The 22,006-nt window shown below is 37.4% G+C and overlaps 1 protein-coding gene across 1 annotated transcript in view; it reads left to right on the top strand.

Moving 5' to 3' along the window:
- SLC35F1 (solute carrier family 35 member F1) overlaps window positions 1–22,006 on the top strand; it is a 432,278-nt gene that overhangs the window by 227,444 nt on the left and 182,828 nt on the right. The window contains exon 2 of the mRNA XM_081296206.1: window positions 8,043–8,218. Coding sequence (XP_081152332.1) covers window positions 8,043–8,218 — 176 coding nt within the window. The remainder of the gene's footprint in view (window positions 1–8,042; window positions 8,219–22,006) is intronic.

Here is a 22,006-nt window from a genome sequence, read left to right on the forward strand (position 1 = left end):
TTTCACTTACATTTTTATTACAGATGGACTGCACTTCAAATATACAGTGTAGCTTAAGATGTTCCATAGTGTCAGCAAGAAATTTTAAAATAAACCAGCCATAACATAAATGTAAATTCCAGTTTTGGGGTGTTATTTTATTATTTTAAAATTTTTCTATTCAGTGTGATGATAATTGTCTAATTAGCCTCAGTTAGTATTTCTTATGAATAAATTATCAATATCCTTATTCTGTTGGGGAAAAACCCCTCTTTTCTGTCACTGTAATAATGGCTATAATACACACACACAAACACACACGCACACACACACAGATGATAAACACATTCTTCTGTCAACAAATAACATTGAAAGATGCATAAAAAGCCATGCCAAAGACTGGAAATACTAGAACTCTGCTGCTTTGCAATGCTGGGGTACAAGCACAGATGTTTCAGCATCTCTGCCAGAGGTGATACGTGATGGAGTTAGGGCAATTGGTGAGGAGTCTCACTTGCACAGAGAGATACCTGGTTTTTCCATCTTGCCTCTTATTGAACCTTAATAAAATCATAATGAACTTTGGGACATGATAACTGGTGTTTATTTCATTTTCTTTGCCCATAAATTCCAAAGAATAATGCCCAGTGAATTGAAATTCTATCTTGCTCTTTAAAATCCTCTGCCACTTACCTGTCCATATCCATCTCATCTATGATTTCTTACTTGATAACCAAGTCTGTTTTCACATCTCTCTGCTGTGACACAACATAGCATTCCCTTCCCTGCAATAGTATGCCAACCTCTCACTGCCCAGCCACATCTCTTCCATTAATTAAAAATGAGACACCCAAAGCTGTGTTCTCCAAGAAACTATTACAGATTTGCTTTGTTCAATTTTAGACTAAAATTGTCCCAATAACTTCTAGCAGCTTTATATAGATTTACTTGAATACATAAGTATTTTTACATTCTCTGTTTAGATGGTCTCACTTATTTATGTTCCCTGTCCCTCTGAGCTTCGTGGAGGCAGGGTATGCAATCTCTTCTCTTAAGCTGCACCCAGCAGGCCATGGCAAATGCTACTGAATGGCCTATTTCTCTGTGGGTAATCCCCAAACCCACAGAGTTACACATAATTTGTAGACATTCCTGATAACCCAACTACCAAAGAATTGTTTCAAATATAGTTGAGATTGAAGATACAAATTTCAAGAATTGGCATGCACATATCAGTGTAATTATGGAGTGGAAGAAAATGTAAAGTTCACTATTTCCCCCAGAAAGCAGATGGAGACACATGCAGCTTTTATTAAGGGGTGCCATTCTAGGGAGCAGAAGTGAGGAAAGGGAGGAGGGAGGGACAATACAAGGGCAGGGTATACCACTGAGAGCCTTCAGAGGCAGGACCATCCTCGGGAGCCTGTATAAATGACTGTGTCAATACAGCTTGCCGAGGTGAGGAAGAACAAAGAATCCATTGCTCTGCAAGAGTTTCCTATTGTTCAAGTACAATAATTCTCTTACACTTTCTGAATGCTCATGAATAGACACCAAGCAGGTCTCTGTGAGGTCTGGCCCTCAGCCTCAGTGGGCAGTCCCCTGGGTAGAAGGTGCAAGGTATACATCATAGTCTGAGGCACAGGGCCACTAAGCTGTACCCACATAAAGGTTTCTATGCAGAGATGGTCATGACAGCCATCAATGAAACGGGAAGGAGTAAGTGGCCAGGGACCCTAGAGATAGGTGAGGCCAAAAAGATTTGGAGGGGAGTGTGAGGGATGTCATACACACACTCACCCATCATAACATTCTCATTTTACATGAAGAACCCACGCCTATGAAAGATACCAATCCTTGCGAGACACCTAAGATCATGGAGCTTAATTAGTGGAACTCACAGGGCCAGGGGCTTCCAATGCCCCATTCAGTGCCTTTTCATTTTTCTTTGCTACTTCTCTGGACATAAAACACAACCTCTGTGAGCATTTCTGACTCATCCCCTCTCACTGGAGTTCAAATACCTCCTACATATGTTACCTCCTAGACCCAGTGTAATGTTGTGTTCGAGACCATTTCCTTGTGGCTTGGTTTCAAGCAAAAGAAAATGGATGCCACAGTCAAAGAATAGATTCAATTCTGTAAGTACCGTACCGAACCTGAGGGAAAGAAATCCCAATTAGTGTTAAGCCTCTGATGGTATGTATTTGCTTCTTACCTAATAATCTTCTTACATAGAAGTCTAATTAATGCTTGAATGCAATAAAACCTTTCAGCAAACAGCTTCTAGAAGTCAAGGGCCTAACTTCTACAAACAAGAATCTTGTCAAAGAACATAGTACAGGACGCTTCTCCTGCATTCAAGTAGTATTGTTTTCCCCCTAGCAGTACACTGGGTTGTTCTTTGTGAATGCATATCTGAATTCAGTGCTGACTCAGATCTGACATGACTTGCCTAAGAATTGTTAACAGAATGAAGATGCCTCCAAAGATATGTTGATTTGCTCTACTTCAAGATGATAACATAACTTTTTTCACTCTCATGACCAAGAATTACAGAGCAATATGATTATATAACACTACGTTGAAACGAATAGATTCTTATAACTAAGAGAAGAAAACAGGTATAATTTATGCTTTATTTCTAATCCTATTATTTTGAATATTTAATTTGTAACACGAGTTTTTTTTCTCAAAATTGTAAAGTCTGTTTCTTTAACAGAACAAAGTGCTGGTGATAATGGTTATGTCAGTCTTTGTGAATATGAGCTCTATTATAACAGGTATTCAGCTTCCAGCAACATTATTTTTCCTGAGACTCATGCATTTTTCATTGTCTAGGCCTTCTGAATTTAAAGTGCATAAGATATCCTTTTAAACGCATAAACAAAGAAGATGAAAATGTGTATCATAACCTCCTCTCCATTTCTGCTACTAAAATTATAGGAACTATGTATCTTACGTTGGAATGCATCTGGTGTGCTGTTCTATATACTACATGAATAACCAACAGCTTGCTGTGCAAAATTTCACCCTGCACCATATTTAGCATCATTTTTGCAAGATAGCACCTTACCAGTCTTGTTCAAAAAATGCACCAGAAAATAGCTTATTAATCTCAGTGTCTAACTGGCAGATGGAATACACTGAAAACAAGGTTGTTTTTGTCTTTCAGTACTAGTAGTTTTTTCAAGATAAGATGAGCAGCCATCTTTCAAATCTCCCAAGACTTTGCCATTTTCATTTTTTTGATATTTGTTCAGTCTTAAATTCATCCATTCAATCACTCATTCTGTGTTTATTGAGCATTTATTTCTTTTCTGTCTCACATTTCTCAAAAGTCTTCGAATAGGGAAATGAATAAAACACATCTTTTTCTTCTTAAGAATTCATGAGCTGTAAGGTCTGGTGAGTGAGTGCAAGTAGATACAGAGACATAACAGATGAGGACACTGAACTCAGCCTTGGGGAACAGGCAGTGGTCAACAGAGGCATTCTGGACAAGATGGATGAGGAGTTAGGTAAGGGGACCACAGATCAACTGTAGTGGTTACCTAAGGGGAAAACCTGTTAGGAGGGATAGGATGAAAATAAATGTGCTAGAAAGATTGAGACACAGAAAAAAAAAAAAGATTAGGGAGAACTCTTCTATGCAAGTGCCATTATATGGATTTGCCCTATGCTAGATAAAAGGACAAAAGAGAATTTGATGGGGCAAGATGTCAAGGCAGGGGGATAGCTGACAGAGGGTCAATATTTACATATTTAGGTTTATTATGTTTTTATACATTTACTGATATATTTTATTTTTATGACTCTAGTAAGTAGTCTAGATGTACAGGTTACATTAGGTATGATATCTAGCTCCCTTCAGTCAGGAAAGGACTTATGAACTAATCTGATAAAGGTTCCTTCTATCCTTTCCTGTTCTACGAGTCACGTTCATTAGCATGACCGATGAAACCATAATTTGCATTCTCTATCAATTCACACCAGCAGCAGCTGAATGAGGTGGCCACTAATTATAAGCAGAAATTGAAATTGAATACATCAGATTTGCTGTTTTGTTTGGCAAAAGAAACAAGAATAGGCTTGTGTTGACCTATTGAAAGGGGCACATGACAGATATCTTGGGGGGGGGTGGCGTTCATCAGAACATCTGGCCAGCTTTCTTTCTTTTTTTTTTTTTTTGTCTTTACCTTCTCCAAAATATTTCTGGAAATTGTCCAGTTAGGTTAGCTTGAAGCTCTGTGCATTCTGTGAGAACAAAGAATATTTTTTGGCAGCATAATGATGGTATAACACAGTACAAAGATATAGAACCATATTACCTACTTCTCATCTAAACTTTTCACAGTGTGGTCAGTATAAGTAGAGTATAGCTCAGTGACCTCTCTGAGCATCATTTACTTATCTATAAAATAGAATGATAATGATATCTGCCTTGCAAGATTTTTCTGAGTATGAAGTAATAAGTAAATTTAACCCCAGGGTTTGGCACATAATAGGAACTTATTAAACATCAACTATTATTGTTATTTCACCTCCACTGGCCCACATTTTTTACTAAGTTATTTGGGAACCCTCTTACAAATTTTGGGATGTATCACTCCCCAAGGATAAGGATTGTGTCTAACTCATCTTCACATGTATAGCATATGGTATACAGAAGGCTATTTCTTAGTATGTTGGCACATCTACACAATTTAGACTAAAATTTTTCTCTTTCACATAAGTAATCTTTAATTCTCTCTGGCTTGGTTTTGTTCAGGAAAGGCTTAGGATACTGTCCAGGTTTTGAATACTATGGCTGTAATTTGAATTGCTGTAGAACTACCAGATCTAGCTATGGCCTTTGCCACTTCTCCCAAGGGAGCATAGTCCAGCTGAGTTTGTTCCAGGGGACATCAAGAACAACTCTCTTATATGCCAGCTCTCACTCCATTTTCTCTTCCACTTAAGGATCTAGCTTATTAGGCAAATAATCAAGAGTAACTCAATAATTGTATAATCAAGTCTATTGTAAATTAATGTTTAAGTCATTTTAAACATTCTTGGGTCAACTATCATGAAGGCTATTATGTTTCATGGTAACTGGATTCTACTCCTTCAAAGAACTCTTTAAATTATTTGAATTCTTCAAAGTCAACACCTTTTATTCCTCAGCACTTCCTCTCCACTTAATCACCTCTCTCAATCTCTTCCATGAAAGTCTCTAGTCTCTTGGTTTCCATAACATCAGTATTACAAAGGTTGGCAGTTACTACCAGTCATCTCTTGCCAGTCCTCAATCTCTCTAATCACCAAGCAACATTCAGTATGACAACTATTTTCTTCCACAAGTGTCTGGCCGTTGGTTTTCTTAACACCAAGAAGTACCCTGCCCTTCCAGCTACTTCTGACCCCAGTGATGCCGTTTTTCTTCCACTTTGCCCAACGCTACTCTTGGAATCTCCCAAGGGTTTTCCCAGTGTCATCTTATTTCCTCTGGCTCTCTGTTCTTTGATGATACTCTCCATTTTCAGTACTTTAACTATCACTTCCATAAATATAACATGTGCATATTATCTCTTGAATGACTTCCCTATCCAACCATGATCCCATGTTTCTTATACTGCTGGATCATTTGGAAGATCATCTGGCAGCTCAGAATCAACATACCTAAAATATTTATTGTCTTTCCACTAAAATCAATACCTTATCATGATTTTTGTCAGTGGATATTTTATTTCTCTCAGTCTTAAGAAACTTTGAGTTGATTCTCTCTACCTTTTTTTAATCACCCTTTCTGTAAACTGTTCCATGTTGCCTACACCTATCTCGGCACTGTCTTTGAATCCTTCCATTTTCTACTTCCTCTGAACCAACCAGATTGCCTGTCAATAGATATGTTGAAGAACATTGTGTAAGAATCACTGTCTGGCAAAGGCAAGAGAAATGTAAAAGCAGTAATTACAATGCAATGAGATAGAACTAATAAAGGAGATGCCTACCAGGGGAGCAGAAAAGTCTTCTCATAGACGGTGACAGATGAACCAAGTCCTGAAAAGATGAATAGGTGTCAGACTGGCAAAAGTAAAATGAATATTCTGGAAATAATAACATATGGGAAAAAATGCAGCCAAAGAAGACCATGACTGGTTGAAGTGCAAATAGCTCCCAATGGCTGGAACTCTGGCTTCTTGGAAGAATCATATGGGGTGGGGGCAGAAAGAGGCAAAGCTCCAAAGGTAGTTGAAGCAGAGGAGAAGATTTAGAACATCGTTTCAGTTGCCTGTTGCTGTATAACTATTGTAAAACTCTATGCCATAAAATAACATTTATGCTTTCTCACAATCCTCCAACTGAGCAGCAATCTCTGGGGATGGTTCATCTCTGTGGCCTGTGGCACAGGATGGCTTGACTTGACTGGAGCAGGAAGATCCCAGATCCTCACTCCTAATGTTCTTCACATCAACTGAGGCAGCCATACTAACTGGGCTTCTCTTATATTTCCCTGTGGTCTCTCAGTCTTCAATAGTCTACTCAGACTTCTTTACTTGGAAGCTAATTCCAAAGAAGGGAAAACATGGAAACTGCAGAGCTTCTTAATTCTTAGGTTTAGAAGTCACATGTCATTCTTCCCCTATGCTCTATTGTCAAAGTAAGTCATAAGACCCATTTGGTTTCCCAAAAAGGAGAAATGTTGGAAGGAGCAGCATGAATACAAAGGGAAGTTGGCAGCTGGCTTTGCAGATCATGTACGATAGGCCCTGTGGAACACTGCATTCTATAGAGAATTGTAGGATTTAAAGCTGCAGACGGGTATTTGAAATATGTTTAAAACCATGTCTTTAACCCATTTATGGAATTTGAATTTAGGGGTCAAGAGCCAGTACCTGGAAATAAATTCACCTCAGAAAAGTGTCCTCCAAGGTCCATGGACCTTGCCATAATTTTTACTCTCTATGAAAGCAAATGGAATGAACAAAGTATGAGTGATGCTTTTCTGTTTTAAATCAAAATAAAATCAAAGTACTGCTCAGGACTCTGTGTTCTTCCTTCCAGAAAAAATGGATTTATATCCTCCATGAGGGAAAAAATTTAAAAAACCACCGATCTTCTGCCTAAGGCCATTTTGTTTAGAAATACTAGTGCTTGCTTATTTTATATTTCTGTTTGTACAAATACACCAGGAGAGTCAGATGAAACTTTCAGGGAGGACAGAAGTCCGCTTTGTATTTCCAGGGAGTTTTCTTCTGTTGGAGAATGCATGTGTATATCATCAGAAAGCTTGGGTGGGCATTTCATTTCCATGCAAAGTGAACACTTTGTTGCCTGTCATCTCCACTATAGTGGTCCACAGGGGCAGAGCCTATGAAAAAGGCACAGAAAATATTTGCATAACTTGAAAGGTTTTATTATACCACTATGGTGTTGAATTTCCTTCAGGAATAACAGTTTTAATAGAAAGGCAACTGTGATGTGATCAGAGAGGAGCAGAGGCCTAATGTGTGTTAAAGTTTCTTAGAGAAAATTAAGATCCAAAGTTTAGGAATGAACTGGAGATGGCCTTTCTGGAATTTTAGGGTTTCATATAGCTGTTTCACCTAAGTGTTCTGGATCCAGAACCTTGATCTGTAAAGGAAAAATGGTGTATGAATCTGAGGATGAAGCTGGACTGCGGTCACTCCTGGTCAATGTTGAGGCTCTTTCTCAGTGTCACTAAACAGTTATTAACATTATGGAGGGCATCAAAATATGATGTTCATTTTTCTCTATAGTCGCCAGAGTGCAGTGGCTAGAATCTAGATTCCTGTGAGGAGATTTGATCTCATATCTGATTTTGCCATTTCCTATTTACATGACTATGAACAAATTCCTTGTCTATTTAAGTTTTAGTTTCCACTGCTATAAAATCTCAATGATAATTGTACCTTCCTCATAGGATTGGTGTCAAGGATTAAAAGAATTAAGATTTATTGCCCTTAATCCAGTTCATGGTATGAGTAACCAATAAATTTTAACTGCTATTATCAGCAACAAACTTCTTGCTGATTTTGTTGTGTTTATCTCTTTCTCAGGGAGATGTTAATCTCCGTGGCTCTGGGTCAAGTGTTATCTCTTCTTATTTGTGGAATTGGCCTGACCAGCAAGTACCTGTCAGAAGATTTCCATGCTAATACACCAGTCTTCCAGAGTTTCCTCAATTACATCCTTCTCTTCTTGGTCTATACCACCACCCTAGCTGTCAGACAAGGTAAGCTCCCTATATCTCCAGAAATATAGCTTTTGCATCTACCTAGAAGAATGTGAGCCATGGCTGAATAACTTTTAGTCACGAAGGCATCAATAAGATAATTCAAAAACTCTAAATCTCACTTTTCTATTTTGCAGTAATACTGCAAGCAAAATGAATGAATAAATCACAAAGAAGCATAGTTTGTGTGAATTCAGCAAGAAGTAGCAAATGCAGTATAGGCAGAAATGTAGAGTTGCTCACTATTTGAATTCCTATTAACATTCCTTATACCTTAGTGTTTCTCTAGAATCAGAATCAGGCCCCATTCAGATTTCCTAAATAATGCTAATCCTGAGATAGCTAAGAGCAATTCAGACAAATAAATGTTCTTTGGGAAAGTGACATAAGAAAGATATAAATAGTAAACACAAACAACTCTAGTAATAACACAGGGGAGAATAAAGAAGAGAAAGCTACCACGAATGGTCAGACAAGTTGGTAAATTATTTTACAATAAAAATAATTAAAGTAATAAAACAAGTCTTCTAAGAATCAATGCAAGAAAAAAAAATTTTAAGAAACCATTGCAAGAAAAAAAAGAGCAGTTGAATTGAAAATCCTGAAGTATGTCCTCCCCCAAATAATAACCATTAACTATGAAATATGCATAGAAAAATAATCATTAATAGGTTTTAAAATAATTAAATACATTAGGACACATGATAACTGTATACAGCAGTTCTAATAGTGTTTCTGAAACTTTGGTAGAAACTATTTTTCAGTATTTAATTTCTACATTTATTTGGATTTTTATCTATAATAATATTGCTTAGTTATTATTTTTTGGCTAGTACTTGGTTTTATCTTAGAGGAAGAATAATAATGAACAAGCTGATACTGAATTAATTTTGGATTTGTTTGAAGTATTAGAGAAGCTAATTTCACTTCTCAAAAATTAGTGCTTTCAGTGTTTGTTTTTTTAAAATTTACCATCAGTAGACATAATTAGCTTAAGAACAAAGTGTCAGCTAAAACCTCTGCTTACCAAAGTTATAGACATTGAATCTCAGCTGTTTCCTCAGCATGTTGGAAGCTAATAATTTTGAATGTTACAAATGCAATGTCTAACAGTTATCCCTGCTGTTTTGCAAGTGGTGCTTCAAATCAGGAAAGGGCTCCAGTAAGTAAGGATATGGGGGAGGCATATAATTAGCAATGCATGTCTGAGAGACTGTGGGAATGTGTAACTTGGCCATATCAAGATGAGAGGACTAAGAGCTAAGAGTTGAATGTTAAAATCACTTGATGCAAACTTGAATCAATATTAAAAGAATCTGCTAATTATTTAGCCCATTGCAAGGAGTATAATTTAGAAAAATAAGACTAAATGAAGAACAATTTTGCAATACTCTAATATTGAAAAAGGAAATTTCCATGAGAGTGGTGAACGCATCTTCTCTAATGATTTGAGAACTAAACAGTAGGGACTATCAGAGGTGGTAATGGTAGCTTTGGGTTCTCATCCATCTTACCTTTCAGGAGCCCAGAGACTTAACAAGAATCTGCTCCAGGGGGGAGAAAAAATTAATCATTCTAAAAACCAGAAAGAATATATTCAGCAGTTACAGGTAGAAACCAGAAGACATTAGAAAACTAAATGTAGAAAAAAAAAAACCCAAAGTTATGTTATCATAATCTACATAATGTGCTAGCCACACTGTGTGGGTAATCCCTTTTTATTCTTTCAGTACGAGAAATAAGTATTATTATCCAAAATTTTACAAATGAGAAAGCCAAAGCTTTGATGGCACAGGATTCTGCTCAAGCATATGGTTTAGGAAGTAGTAGAGACACATCGTGGGCCTGGCTTGTGAAGCTGTGGGACTGCAGGGCCTACACTGCCTCCCCATGTGTGAGTTCAGGGGAGGACGCAGGAGAGATGGGAGATTTTTCTGAACAAAAATAGAGGTGAATTTGTTTGTTCGTTCGTTTGTTTGCTGAATTTCAAAACCTTTGAACAAGAAACCAGCCCTGGGGTGTAAGAACTAGTGAGACACAGCAATGAAACCAGGGGGAAGTCATAGATCATATGTGGAAAGGGTTGGCTCAAATAGGAAGAGGGACAAATGGAAAGAGACCAAAGACTTGGGGCATCTAGGTGCCTGGAGGCTCTTTGGAAAGGAAGGCTGAAGAGGACCTAGGGAAATTCTGACTGAAATTCCTCAGGATGGAAATCAATTTATAAAATGCCCTCTCTGGAGATTTTTACTATTGCCTCATTATCACTAAATTTGCTGGTATGTCTTTATTTGTGTGTTTACTTGGAGTGTTTACTTGTTTTAAGCTTCATCTTTAGAGTTTTAATAGGCTGGCATTAAGCTAACATCTGGAAATCAACATAGTAATTACATTAATTTTGTCTAGGCTGATTCAGTGCTATGTTCTAGAGACATAACATCTTTTCATTCAGGCACTTCAAGATTTGGGAAGGAATGAAACACAGAGAAGAGGCCAGGAAGTCCTGTGTGTATGAGAGAGGATCTCTCATAGCCAGTTTCTCCTCTTTTCCCAGTGTTGCTCAAGGGCTGAGGGTTAAGTCTGAGCAAGGTGCTGGTCTTTATAACTTTCCAAGCACATACCAGCTACTCTGCTGGGACCCATAACGGCTTGATAAGACCTTAGGCCCATAACAGCTAGAAGTTAGACTTATGAATATGTTTTTTTTAAAAACAAATCTTCTATCATGTTAATCATACAGCTTCTAAAAATGTGTGATTATCGTATTTGAACACAATGTAGTAAATGCAAGAAGTTCTTCAAGAGCAGTAAGGGTAATGTTACTATGAAAACCCTGCCACAAATTGACTTCAACATTAAGCTGAATTGTCCCCATCATTTTCGCTGGGGGCCAATGAACAACAGAGGCAACAGCTTCCAGTATGAGTTCTGGTATGAAGTTGAGTTTTGAACTTACTCTTGATGATTAATTAATTCCTACAGAAATTTGGGTATCATCCTTCTTTAAAAAAATTCTATTGAGTAAATTTTAAGTCTAGCCTTATTCATAATTGGAACTAGGATTTCTTTCAGAAGGTTCTGAAATTTAAAAAAAAAAGCTTACTATATGTAATGAAGACCTTTAGTAATATAACTCTGTAGAAAGAACTATACTTCAAAAATGTAGTTCCACTGACAGTGTGTATAGTTTGAGAATTTTGGTAAAATTTAGATTACTCGTACTTTAATAGCTTGATTGTAACCATACTGGGAAATTATTGGGGAAATGAAAATGTACCTTTAAAAAAATGTCAGAAATTCAAGTAATTCATGCAGTATATCCAAAATAGGGCTCAGGATTATGATTAAAAAAGTATAGTGAGGCTTCTAAAAATCCCTATGACAAAAATTCAAGTGTTTTTTTAGAACTCACTTTCAGCAGTTCTTGAGTAAAAATATATAGTCAATAATTCAACTTCCTTTTCTTCTACTATCATTTTTCTATATCTTTGTCTCTAATTTAAGGAGATAAAAGGCAGGAATCCAAGGGTAAAAAGAAAACACTTTCTGGCCTTCTTATCTTCCTCAAGTCATAGTGGCAGGGAGAAAAATGAATATTAGGAGTGAATAGAATCAGAAGTGTCTGCCACTTTTTAATATGCACACCCTGGAAATGAAATAAAATGTTGCCACCATTGAGCATCATTAGAGTACTAACGATCTCAATATTTCAGGTTCTATAAGTTTTGCTTTTTCATTGAAAGGTATTTTTATAAGTTCTCCCAATTTTGAATACAAACAAACTGCCAGTTAAAAGCAATTTGACGAGCACTGCATGTATCTCGCTTTCCAGTAACTTCTTGAAACATACACATTATTCAATCTATTTATTCAATCATTTATATATTTTTCTGTCAGTATAAAAATGAAATGAGTCTTTAATAGTACTAATAGAACACTCATAAAAATATCACCATATAGAATCTTTTTTTTTTCCCCAAAGAAAGAATGCCAAACAGTGAACTTCATGTGATGTCGCCCACTGCCTGCACAGGCAATAAAAATGTGGTTCCCCTCAGTGGAATGGGCTGGCCGAGAAAAGCTAAAAAAAAAGGAAAAAAAAGAAAAGAAAACCACAGGACACAAAAAGTAGTTTCAAAAGTGGGGGCAGGATGAGCAAGCCAATCAGACAGATGGAGCTTCTATACTCTAGCAAAATGGAGCCCACGCTTGCTTTATTTATATCAGGGGACATCAAATACAGGGATAAGGTTTCAAGGGCAGAGTCTTGCTTCCTGGTATCTTGCAGTCAACAGGTTGATTGACATCTTGACAAGCCACACCCATCTCAGGTGCTGTATGGGATCTCTGTGAGGGGGAAGTTCACCTGCATTAGGTGATCAGTCCTTGTGGGGGTGCTATAGGAGGTTCCCAGTGCCAGACTTATCCCCTCATTAGGCTGCTATGCACCACATAGTCCTCACACACAACCCACAGAAGGCTCGTGTCGATGTGAGAAATGTTTTTGTTTTGAATATTACATTTTAGAAGGTAGGAACCCTAGAGGTCTAAGTTCCAATTTCAGTTCTAAGAGACTAGAGAAATGAGGTCAGTTGGGTATTGCAAGTATTCACTCTCTCCCAGAACCATCTACCCACCATATTTCATTCTCCACCTGGAGCGCTCAAGTGGGGTAAAAGAAATAAGAGATATATATGAACCTGACAGCTTTATCTACACGTGACAGCTGAATGCAATTCTTATCCAATGGTCTGGTCCTTAGCAATTAAAATAAATATTCATCTTATAACTTTTGCCAAAAGAAAAAAAAATGGGGGGGGGTTGTCTGTTTGGAGTTTTTGTAGGGTGGTTGGGATGATAGCTTGGGTAAGCACTGACAAGAAAGCAATTTTTGCCTCTTCCAACCCAGGACAGGAGGGTTCTTATTTTCTTTCTAGAAACTTCTTATAACTATAGACTAAATTCTCAATTACCAGCATTGCAAGATTTAAAATATTGATGCAATTTAAAAAAAAATGGAACTTGATATGAAATAAAATGAGCCTCTCCAAGAGCAAAAACAGTCTGGAAGAGTAGGTATCTGGAAGAGTAGGTATTTCCCAATGTCAGACCCTAGAGTCACCTAAAGATCTCCCTCCTCAGTTCTGAGAAAACTCTGAGCATCTTTTCCCCAGCCTTTGTTGATGTTTCAGTCAGCTTTTTCACTGCTGTGACTAGAAGACCTGACAAGATCAGTTTCAGAGGAGGAAAAATTTATTTGAAGGCTCGCCATTTCAGAGGTCTCAGTTCACACACAGCTGGGACTTCACATCTTGAGACTCAAGGTGAGGAAGAATATCATGGTGGAGGAGTGTGGAAGAGGGAAGTGGTTCACATGATGATCAGAAAGCAGAGAGACTAAGCTCAGCTCACCAAATATATATCCCAAAGGCATGTCCCCAGTGACCTGCCTCTTCCGGCCATATCCTACCTGCCTTTGGTTACCATTCAGTTAATCCCTACTAGGATTTCCTACTAGGTTACCATTTGGTTACCATTCAGTTAATCCCTACTAGGATTTTAGTTAATCCCTAATCACTGATTAGGTTAAGGATCTCATAATCCAATAATTTCTCCTCTAAACTTTCTTACATGAACTTTTTGGGGACATCTCACATCCAAACCAAAACAGTTAGAATTTTCTTTTCTTTTTTTTTTTTTTTTTTTTTTTTTTTTTTTTTTTTACTGTACTGGGAATTGAACCCATAGCCTGAAATTTTCTTTAATGTTTACCATAGACAATCAAAAACTTAGACTAGAATTGTGAAACAAAGCCAGAATCTAGGGTTTTCTCAGAGCAGAAGCCTGAACTTTGTTCTTATACAGCTCACTTCCTAATTCTCTGGATAATCTTGACTGAATCACTGAAAAGAAAGACTGTTAGTGGTTGATAGAATAAGAAAGCACTTGGCAAATGTAAATACAGAATTATAACTCCCTTGGGAGTTGTGGGGGAAATACTACTGTTACTTATCTAAGTCTGGTGAGATAATATTCATTGGAACCTCTTAAAAAGTCTCCCTTGTGGGAAATTACTTGGCAACCTTCCATACCTATTTCTTCTCAGGTCACATTTATTTTTATTTCTTAAGTATGATTGGAGAGTTTCAGGCCCCACAGTATGGAAAGATTGTACCTCAGGGATTTTTGAGATGAATCCTGGTAGATGTTCTGTGGGAATTATGCTTGTGGGGAAGAACAGGTTTGGGACTAGAGTGTCAAACATATTATACTGGGAAATTGGTAGAGAAAAATCACAAGAGAGTATCAGAATCCATATCTAACAAAGCTGTCTGCCAACATATATAACAACTGAGACTCTTGTATATTGTTGGTGGGAATACCAAATGGTAACACTTCTTTGGAAAATGGCTTAGCATTTGTTTGTCAAGTTAAACATACTCTTGCTGTGTGATGCAACAGTTGCATTCTTCCAAGAGAGATGAAAACAACGTCCACACAGAGAACTGGGTGGTAATGCTGGTAACGCCTACTACTACTTTATTCATAATTGCCTCAAACTGTAAACAACCCCAGTGACCATTAACTTGTGAAAAGATCAAGAAAAAGTGGCAAATTAACAAAATGAAGTACCACTCTCCAATAAAAAGTAATATGCTACTGACATATGCAACAATATGGACTGTTTTTGAAGCATTAAACTAAGTGCAAGGAGACAGATAATCAAAACTTACATGCAATGTAATTGCATACTGCACAGTTACATGATACTCTGGAAAAGGCAAACCCGTAAGGGCAGAAATATAGACCAGTAGTTGCCAGAGCCTAGGGGTGGTGAGAAGCTGCAATGGGGGCACCAAAGGAACTTTAGAAGCAATGTCAATGTTCTATATATCTCAATTACTATGGAGGGTACATGACTATATACATTTGTCAAAAGTCTTAAACTATATGCTTAAAGATGGTGGATTTTATCATGTCTGAATTATATTTAATTACATCTTCCCAAAGGGAAAAAAAGAGGAAATTAATGGGCTGTCTACTCTAACTTTGTGGTTAGCTTGATGGAATAAATACATTGTTGGGGCACAGCTTCTAATATGTAGCTATTTTTTTTCAGTCATTTCCATATATTAAGAAATGTCATTTGAAGTGTCTGCCTTCATTGTGGCACCTTTTTAGACTAGAAGAATGAGTATAGTTTCCTCCCAAAATGTATCTACTCCAAAGGACTTGCTAGTGTTACATGATTCATCAAGCTCATGATTCATCCAACAATGCAAAACACACACATTCCATATGCAGACAGTGCTTAAAGGGAAATCTGCACCAAATCAAACCTTCTATAGTCTTAATCAAACTTACTATCCAATAGTGTGTGTCCCATTTGTGCTAACGTATATGAATCTCAAATAGAGTGATGTTACTTAATGTAACAAATGACTTTCAGATTGAAAGAAATTGGTATGAATATGCAACACCATCTTCTACTTTTAATGAATCCTTATATAAACTCACACACACACACACATGCTTTCTACATCAGACCCTCCATCATCTCCTATGCCAAATACTTCATTAATGAACACCCTTCTGATTCCTTCATTCTCAAGAGTATATAAGCTGTGGGGAGGGGTTGTCTCCTGTATTATCTGGAGCCATGTTGACTGTTAATTCTGGAAATCTTTAAGCATTCATCTACCCATGCTGAGAGCTGGCATTGAGCAATACTCATTCCTGGCACGCAGCTCCCGTGTTCATGTGGGAGATTGAAGGGTGGTTACAAGATGATAACTGTATTGCCTGAAGCAGATAAGTCCCCTTCTGCCAAAATAGTGCTTTGTATGTAATTAGTGTAAAAATTCAGAGGAATAGAGTTTATCCTTCCAATCATCTTTCTCATTAAAAAAGAATCATAATGGAGGAACAAAGCCATCCCTGCAGTGAATTGAATTGCTTTCCCTAAGTTTTCATTAAATCAAAGACTCAGCAGTTAAGCATCTTGCAAGACACTATTGCAGTCTGCTGCATGAGATCTGCAGGAAAAAAAAATGAAGCAAATGACTTTTTTTCTTCAAGTATTAGAACTGTGTTACAATTATCTTTAGATCTGTGTTCTCTGCCTATGCATTTTGTGAATGTTTGGTTTCATAGATTTGGTTTCATGAGATTTTTGAGACTGGGAAGAGTGAAAGAAATCACTGATATAATTATTTTCCTAGTGAATTATTAATTCTACAATGCACAAGGCCAATATCCCTTCTTCCAGGGTACAGAATGAGGTCTTCCTGGCTGAAAAAGTCAAGCCGAGGGTCACAATAGGCATTCAGAATCTTTGCTCAGAAGCTAGAGCTACCCTCTGACTTTTAAGTATAACTGCACTATATCATCCAACAAGGAGTAGGTAGCCAAGGAAAGAGCTGAGAGGACAATTCTCTAGATGAGTACTTGCCCCAGATGAGTATTTTTTTTTTCCTACTGCTTTGATTAGAGTTGTGAAATCCTAAGGCAAAATTCTTTCCCACTCTGTCTCTCCCTCTTGATTGTGCATGTATGTTTTTCCAATCTCTTCTGTTTCTCCTCTTCACTCAGCCTTTTCTTCTCATATAGTCTAAACTGATAGACAGATGTGGGGGTGAGGGGAACGAATGGGGAAGATAAACATTCCATTCCTTTGACCTGGGGGCAGAATGTCATTACAAACCTAGACAAAGGAGAAAAAAAAAATCCACATTCAGTTCAAGGTGTGTCTGCAGATAACCACTCCAAATTACTATTATTCTTTACTCAAGAAAAGGGTTGGTGCACAAGGATGCCCATTAAAGTATTCTCTGATGTAAGCTTGAGCACCTTCTTTCCAGAGTGTTTTCTCTTTCACAACACACACAGAATGCATCTGTGAACTGTATCCAACTGAACACACACACAGAAAGTAAAGCAGATCCCCCAGAGCAGCTGGGAAAATCAATTTCCCATTTGGTCTGCTGACCAAGGCTCATACCAGCTGGAAAAGTTGGGGGGAAAAGCCAGAACAGGATGACATTTCTGTTCCTGAAAATTTCCAATAAGGATTCAGTTCATGGGGCAAGGGACAACAGATGTTTTGGAAGACCTCATCATTACAATGGTAGAACTCTTCAGATATATTCTAACAAGGAGCATGGAGTCACTATTTTATAATCAAAATTCAATTTCTATATCAGTGACTTGGAATAGTCCATGAGAAGCACACCTCTCTTAAGGGCATTTTGTTAGATATCACTATGAGAAATCTATAAGCAAAGATCTAGCCTCACTGATGATCTACTCTAAAAACAAGAATAATGCTTGGGTGAGTTCTTTACAAGAACACTTGCTCCCATTTTTGGACAGTGTAAGAATATTCTATCGCAAAGTATAAAAATATGCTTAGGATGGAGAAAGAAAAAATAAATTAAAATAATTTAAACTGATAAACACCTGTAAAATTCCCTGTAGGGACACAAAGTACTGAGGGCTATAGAACCAGAGAAGTGGTCATGTGTCCTACAGCTGAGAAGAGGGAAGGCCAACTGTCACAGATCATGGGGCTGTTGCTTGGCCCTCATTAAGCAGGGGGAACATGCTACAGACAGATTGAATGGAATGCTGAGGCCTTCATAGGGTTCAAACAGTAGCCTCTCCACCTACAAGCCCATTTCAACTTTTTTCTTAAGTGAATGTCATTTGCTGAGGTTGAAATTTCCAGCTGTGCAGTGTTAAACTCAGGACTATTATAGCACAGCTTTAAGTAAGCTATTGATTTAAAACTTCTGTTGGACTAAAAGAAACCAAGTTAGATCATTCAGAAGCAAGCAAAGAACTCAACGTCTAAAAATAAAGTTAAGAGACTTGTTAGGTACTTCCCTTAACAAAGAAAATGTGTGGGCATAGCTTATGTAAGTGACACAAATGTAGATATCTCTGCACTTGTTAAAAATTGTACGTTATTTACTACATGGAAACTTACTAGCTCTCAGCTCCTGATTTCTGTTGTTTTGACCTCAGATATGTTGAGTGATTTGGATACTTGAGAATACTCACTGATAAAAGTGATCGTGTACTGGCAGGGTCTCTTAACTGAGGGTGTCAAGCTGGTATACAAGTCAAGGATGCGACCTCTCCCCGGAGGCGTTTGTAGTTTTAATCCTGCCCATGATCACTTCCTATAGAACCTTCCAGAAGGCTCCAACCTGAGTACTTCTTCTTCAAATTTATATAAATTTCGGTCCTCTACCTTCCTCAGTCATATGTTTCTTACTTCATGCATTCTCTTGTTCATTATTCATTTATTCAGCAAGTGCTTTCAGAATGCTTTCAACTGCCAGGCACCGTGCTACTAGATGTGAAAGATACCTGACTGAGTAAAGACAGTCTCCCTCCTCCTGCCCATGTCAAGCTTGCAGAAGAGGGAGAGTGACAAGTAGAGACCCTGTGACTGATCCCAGGGCCACCCTTCCCCTTATCTCCACCAAACCTTTACTGCAAAAGCACTTACTTTCCTCTGTCATCCACTCCACCACTCTTCCCCATACACCTTGAGGCCTCCCTTTCCCAGTTATTCACAGCAGAAGGATTCCTTATGGACCGTTAAAATCAACATATTGCTGTCCAGTGACCTCCCTTGGATAGCACACTTTCCCTTTGTGCCAGGATCCTGTCTTTGCGTTAAGAAAAACTTGCATCTGCTTCTCTAGTGTCTCCATCACCTACTCATCACCACTCGCTCCCTGAGAGAATACTATGCAGACATCACTCTCCTGCTTTCTTTAGAATTAGCTGTGGAGACTTCTTGACTTCTATGAGCTAGACAAGTTGGCACTTTTTAGGATTTGTAATGGCCTCCAAGACCCTCAAAGGACTCTCTTTCCTTACCAGTGTTTGTGTATATATATATGGGGGGGGGTGGTCTACATCATCTTGTCTGATTCAAGTGACTCCGCTATGTAAAGGCAAGTACTCCTTTACTTTGGGGACTTTACTCTTTAAGGAGTCTTTGCCCTTTCCTTGTGACTTCCTTCAGCACTTGCTGGTGATTGAATCTTAGCTCCTGCCAAATTTCTAACAATCCCCATGAAATAGTAGAAACCATAATAATCTTATGTTATAAAGAGAAAAGTGACCAAGTAAAAAACACAGTGGGATTTTCAAGGTTCATTGGCTTTATCCCAGTACCTGACAGAGTAGAAAGACTTCCAATCACTCACTGGAACCATTAGCATCTGCTGAGGAGCAGGAAAGGAGAATAAATTACCATCCTCTGGCATTCGACCAACCAGCTCATCTTATTTTCTTAGTATCCAGCATGCTCCACTCAGCTAATGGTCATCACATCTTTCAGAGTATCAGGCTACCATTTTGTGGTATTGCAGAAGAGTGAATTAGTGATGCCTTTGATAGCAGGATCACAGTAAGCACAATTTCCAGTAATACTAATTTTTTCTAGAAAGTAGCACAGAATAATATCCATTCAAATGTAGCAGTGATTACAGTGCCTCTAAGAAGCCTTTGTATCATCCTTTTAATTTTACCCAAATCCCTGGTTTCACCTGAAAGCCAGAAAAGTGTATCTTTCTTTAACAAGGATACCTCCAACCACACTATCCTGTATATCTTTTCAACTTCCCATGTTAATATTTAACACAAACTGACTCAGAAAACCACTTCATCTCTGAGATGGAAGTTTAACTTGCTTATAAAATATACAGTTGTTTTCACTTAAATTTCACAAGCATCTGTTGAGCACAGTGTGTGCCCAATGCTACATGGGTCCCTTAGAGGGACTTCTCTAGTCCCATCCGCTCTACCCCTGTCCTAAGCTAAGCCACCATCACCTCTCACCTGGACCAGGGCTACCATATCCAAAATGCTCACTTATCTCTGATGCCTGTCATGACTTATCACAATAGCCCCTCTTTTAAACGTTTATTTTCTCCAAATCCAAATACATTAGAAAACTAGGATTGGGTGATCATGTAAATCCTTCTTTATTTATGATTCTGATTGAAATCGGTATTTTAAAACAACAGCTAGGGAGGAACTGGTTAATAAAAAGTGATTATTTTTCATATCCATTGAAATCAACATGTACTTCTCTGTCATTCTATGAACAAAAATAGAGTCTTTTAACAAAGACTCAAAGAAACTCAAAATCAAGGTATTAAAATGTTGCTATTCCTGCTTTCTAATTAGCCTGTCTACTCGAGGAAAAGAGGCCAAAGATTTAATATGCTATTTTTTATTCTCTGAACAGGGTTTTTTCTCAAGTACAAGCCAAGTTACCTTGTATTTAAGAGTAGGAGACTCTGATCTTAAAGTAAAAAAAAAAATAAATAAAGTTAGTATTTTAGGTGCTAACTTCATTACAAATAACTTTGGTTGATATTACACTCTACATACAACCTAATCGATAACCCCCACTTGTCTCTTAATGTAGAATTTCTGATTAAAATCAATTTGATTATGAGTTAAAATTAATTGAAAGACCTTAATAATGAAACTTCTGATTAAATATCTTTGTTGAATTGCTTCTAAAGCATATGTCTACTTTATAGATACTGCCAAATATAGGGAAGAAACCATGAAGAGCCTAGAGCCTAAGATAATTTTGATGTGATAAAGTTATAACCATTTTTAAAATTTTATTTTTTAAACTACTCAAGTAACACCTCAGTATAAATATTGCTTATGTAAATATAAGCATTTTAAATACAGACATATATATTGCTTTGTCTATTTCTACAAGAAATGCTGTTGGTATTTTGATTGGCATCGCATTAAACCTATAGAGAACTTTGGGTAATATCGCCATTTTGATGATGTTAGTTCTGCCTATCCATGAACAGGGTACATTTTTCCATCTTCTGAGATCTTCTTCTATCTCTCTCTTTAGGGTTCTGTAGTTTTCATTGTATAAATCTTTCACCTCTTTTGTTAGGTTGATACCCAAGTATCTTATTTTCTTTGAGGATATTGTGAATGGAGTGGTTTTCCTTATTTCCATTTCAGAAGTTTTGTTGCTGATATATAGGAATGCCTTTGATTTATGCGTGTTGATTTTATAACCTGCCACTTTGCTGAATTCATTTATTAACTCTAGCAGCTTCTTTGTAGACTCTTTTGGGTCTGTTAAGTATATTATCATGTCATCCACAAATAGCGATAGTTTAATTTCTTCTTTTCCTATTTTTATGCCTTTAATTTCTTTTGTCTGTCTAATTGCTCTGGCTAGTACTTCGAGAACTAAATTGAATAGAAGTGGTGATAGAGGGCATCCCTGTCTTGTTCCAGATTTTAGAGGGAATGCCTTCAATTTTTCTCCATTCAGAATGATGCTAGCCTGAGGCTTAGCATAGATAGCTTTTACAATGTTGAGGTAAGTTCCTGTTATCCCTAGTTTTTCTAGTGTTTTGAACATAAAGGGATGCTGTACTTTGTCAAATGCTTTTTCTGCATCCATCGAGATGATCATGTGGTTCTTGTCTTTAAGTCTATTGATGTGGTGGATAGCATTTATTGATTTCCGTATATTGAACCATCCTTGCATCCCAGGAATGAATCCTACTTGATCATGGTGCACAAGTTTTCTGATATGTTTTTGTATTCGATTCGCCAGAATTTTATTGAGAATTTTTGCATCCAAGTTCATTAGAGATATTGGTCTGTAGTTTTCTTTCTTTGAAGTATCTTTGTCTGGTTTTGGGATCAAAGTGATGTTGGCCTCATAGAATGAATTTGGAAGAGCTCCTTCTTTTTCTATTTCTTGAAATA

This window comes from Spermophilus citellus, assembly GCF_964194105.1.
Source record: "Spermophilus citellus genome assembly, chromosome: 5".
In the NCBI taxonomy this organism is placed as follows: domain Eukaryota; kingdom Metazoa; phylum Chordata; class Mammalia; order Rodentia; family Sciuridae; genus Spermophilus; species Spermophilus citellus.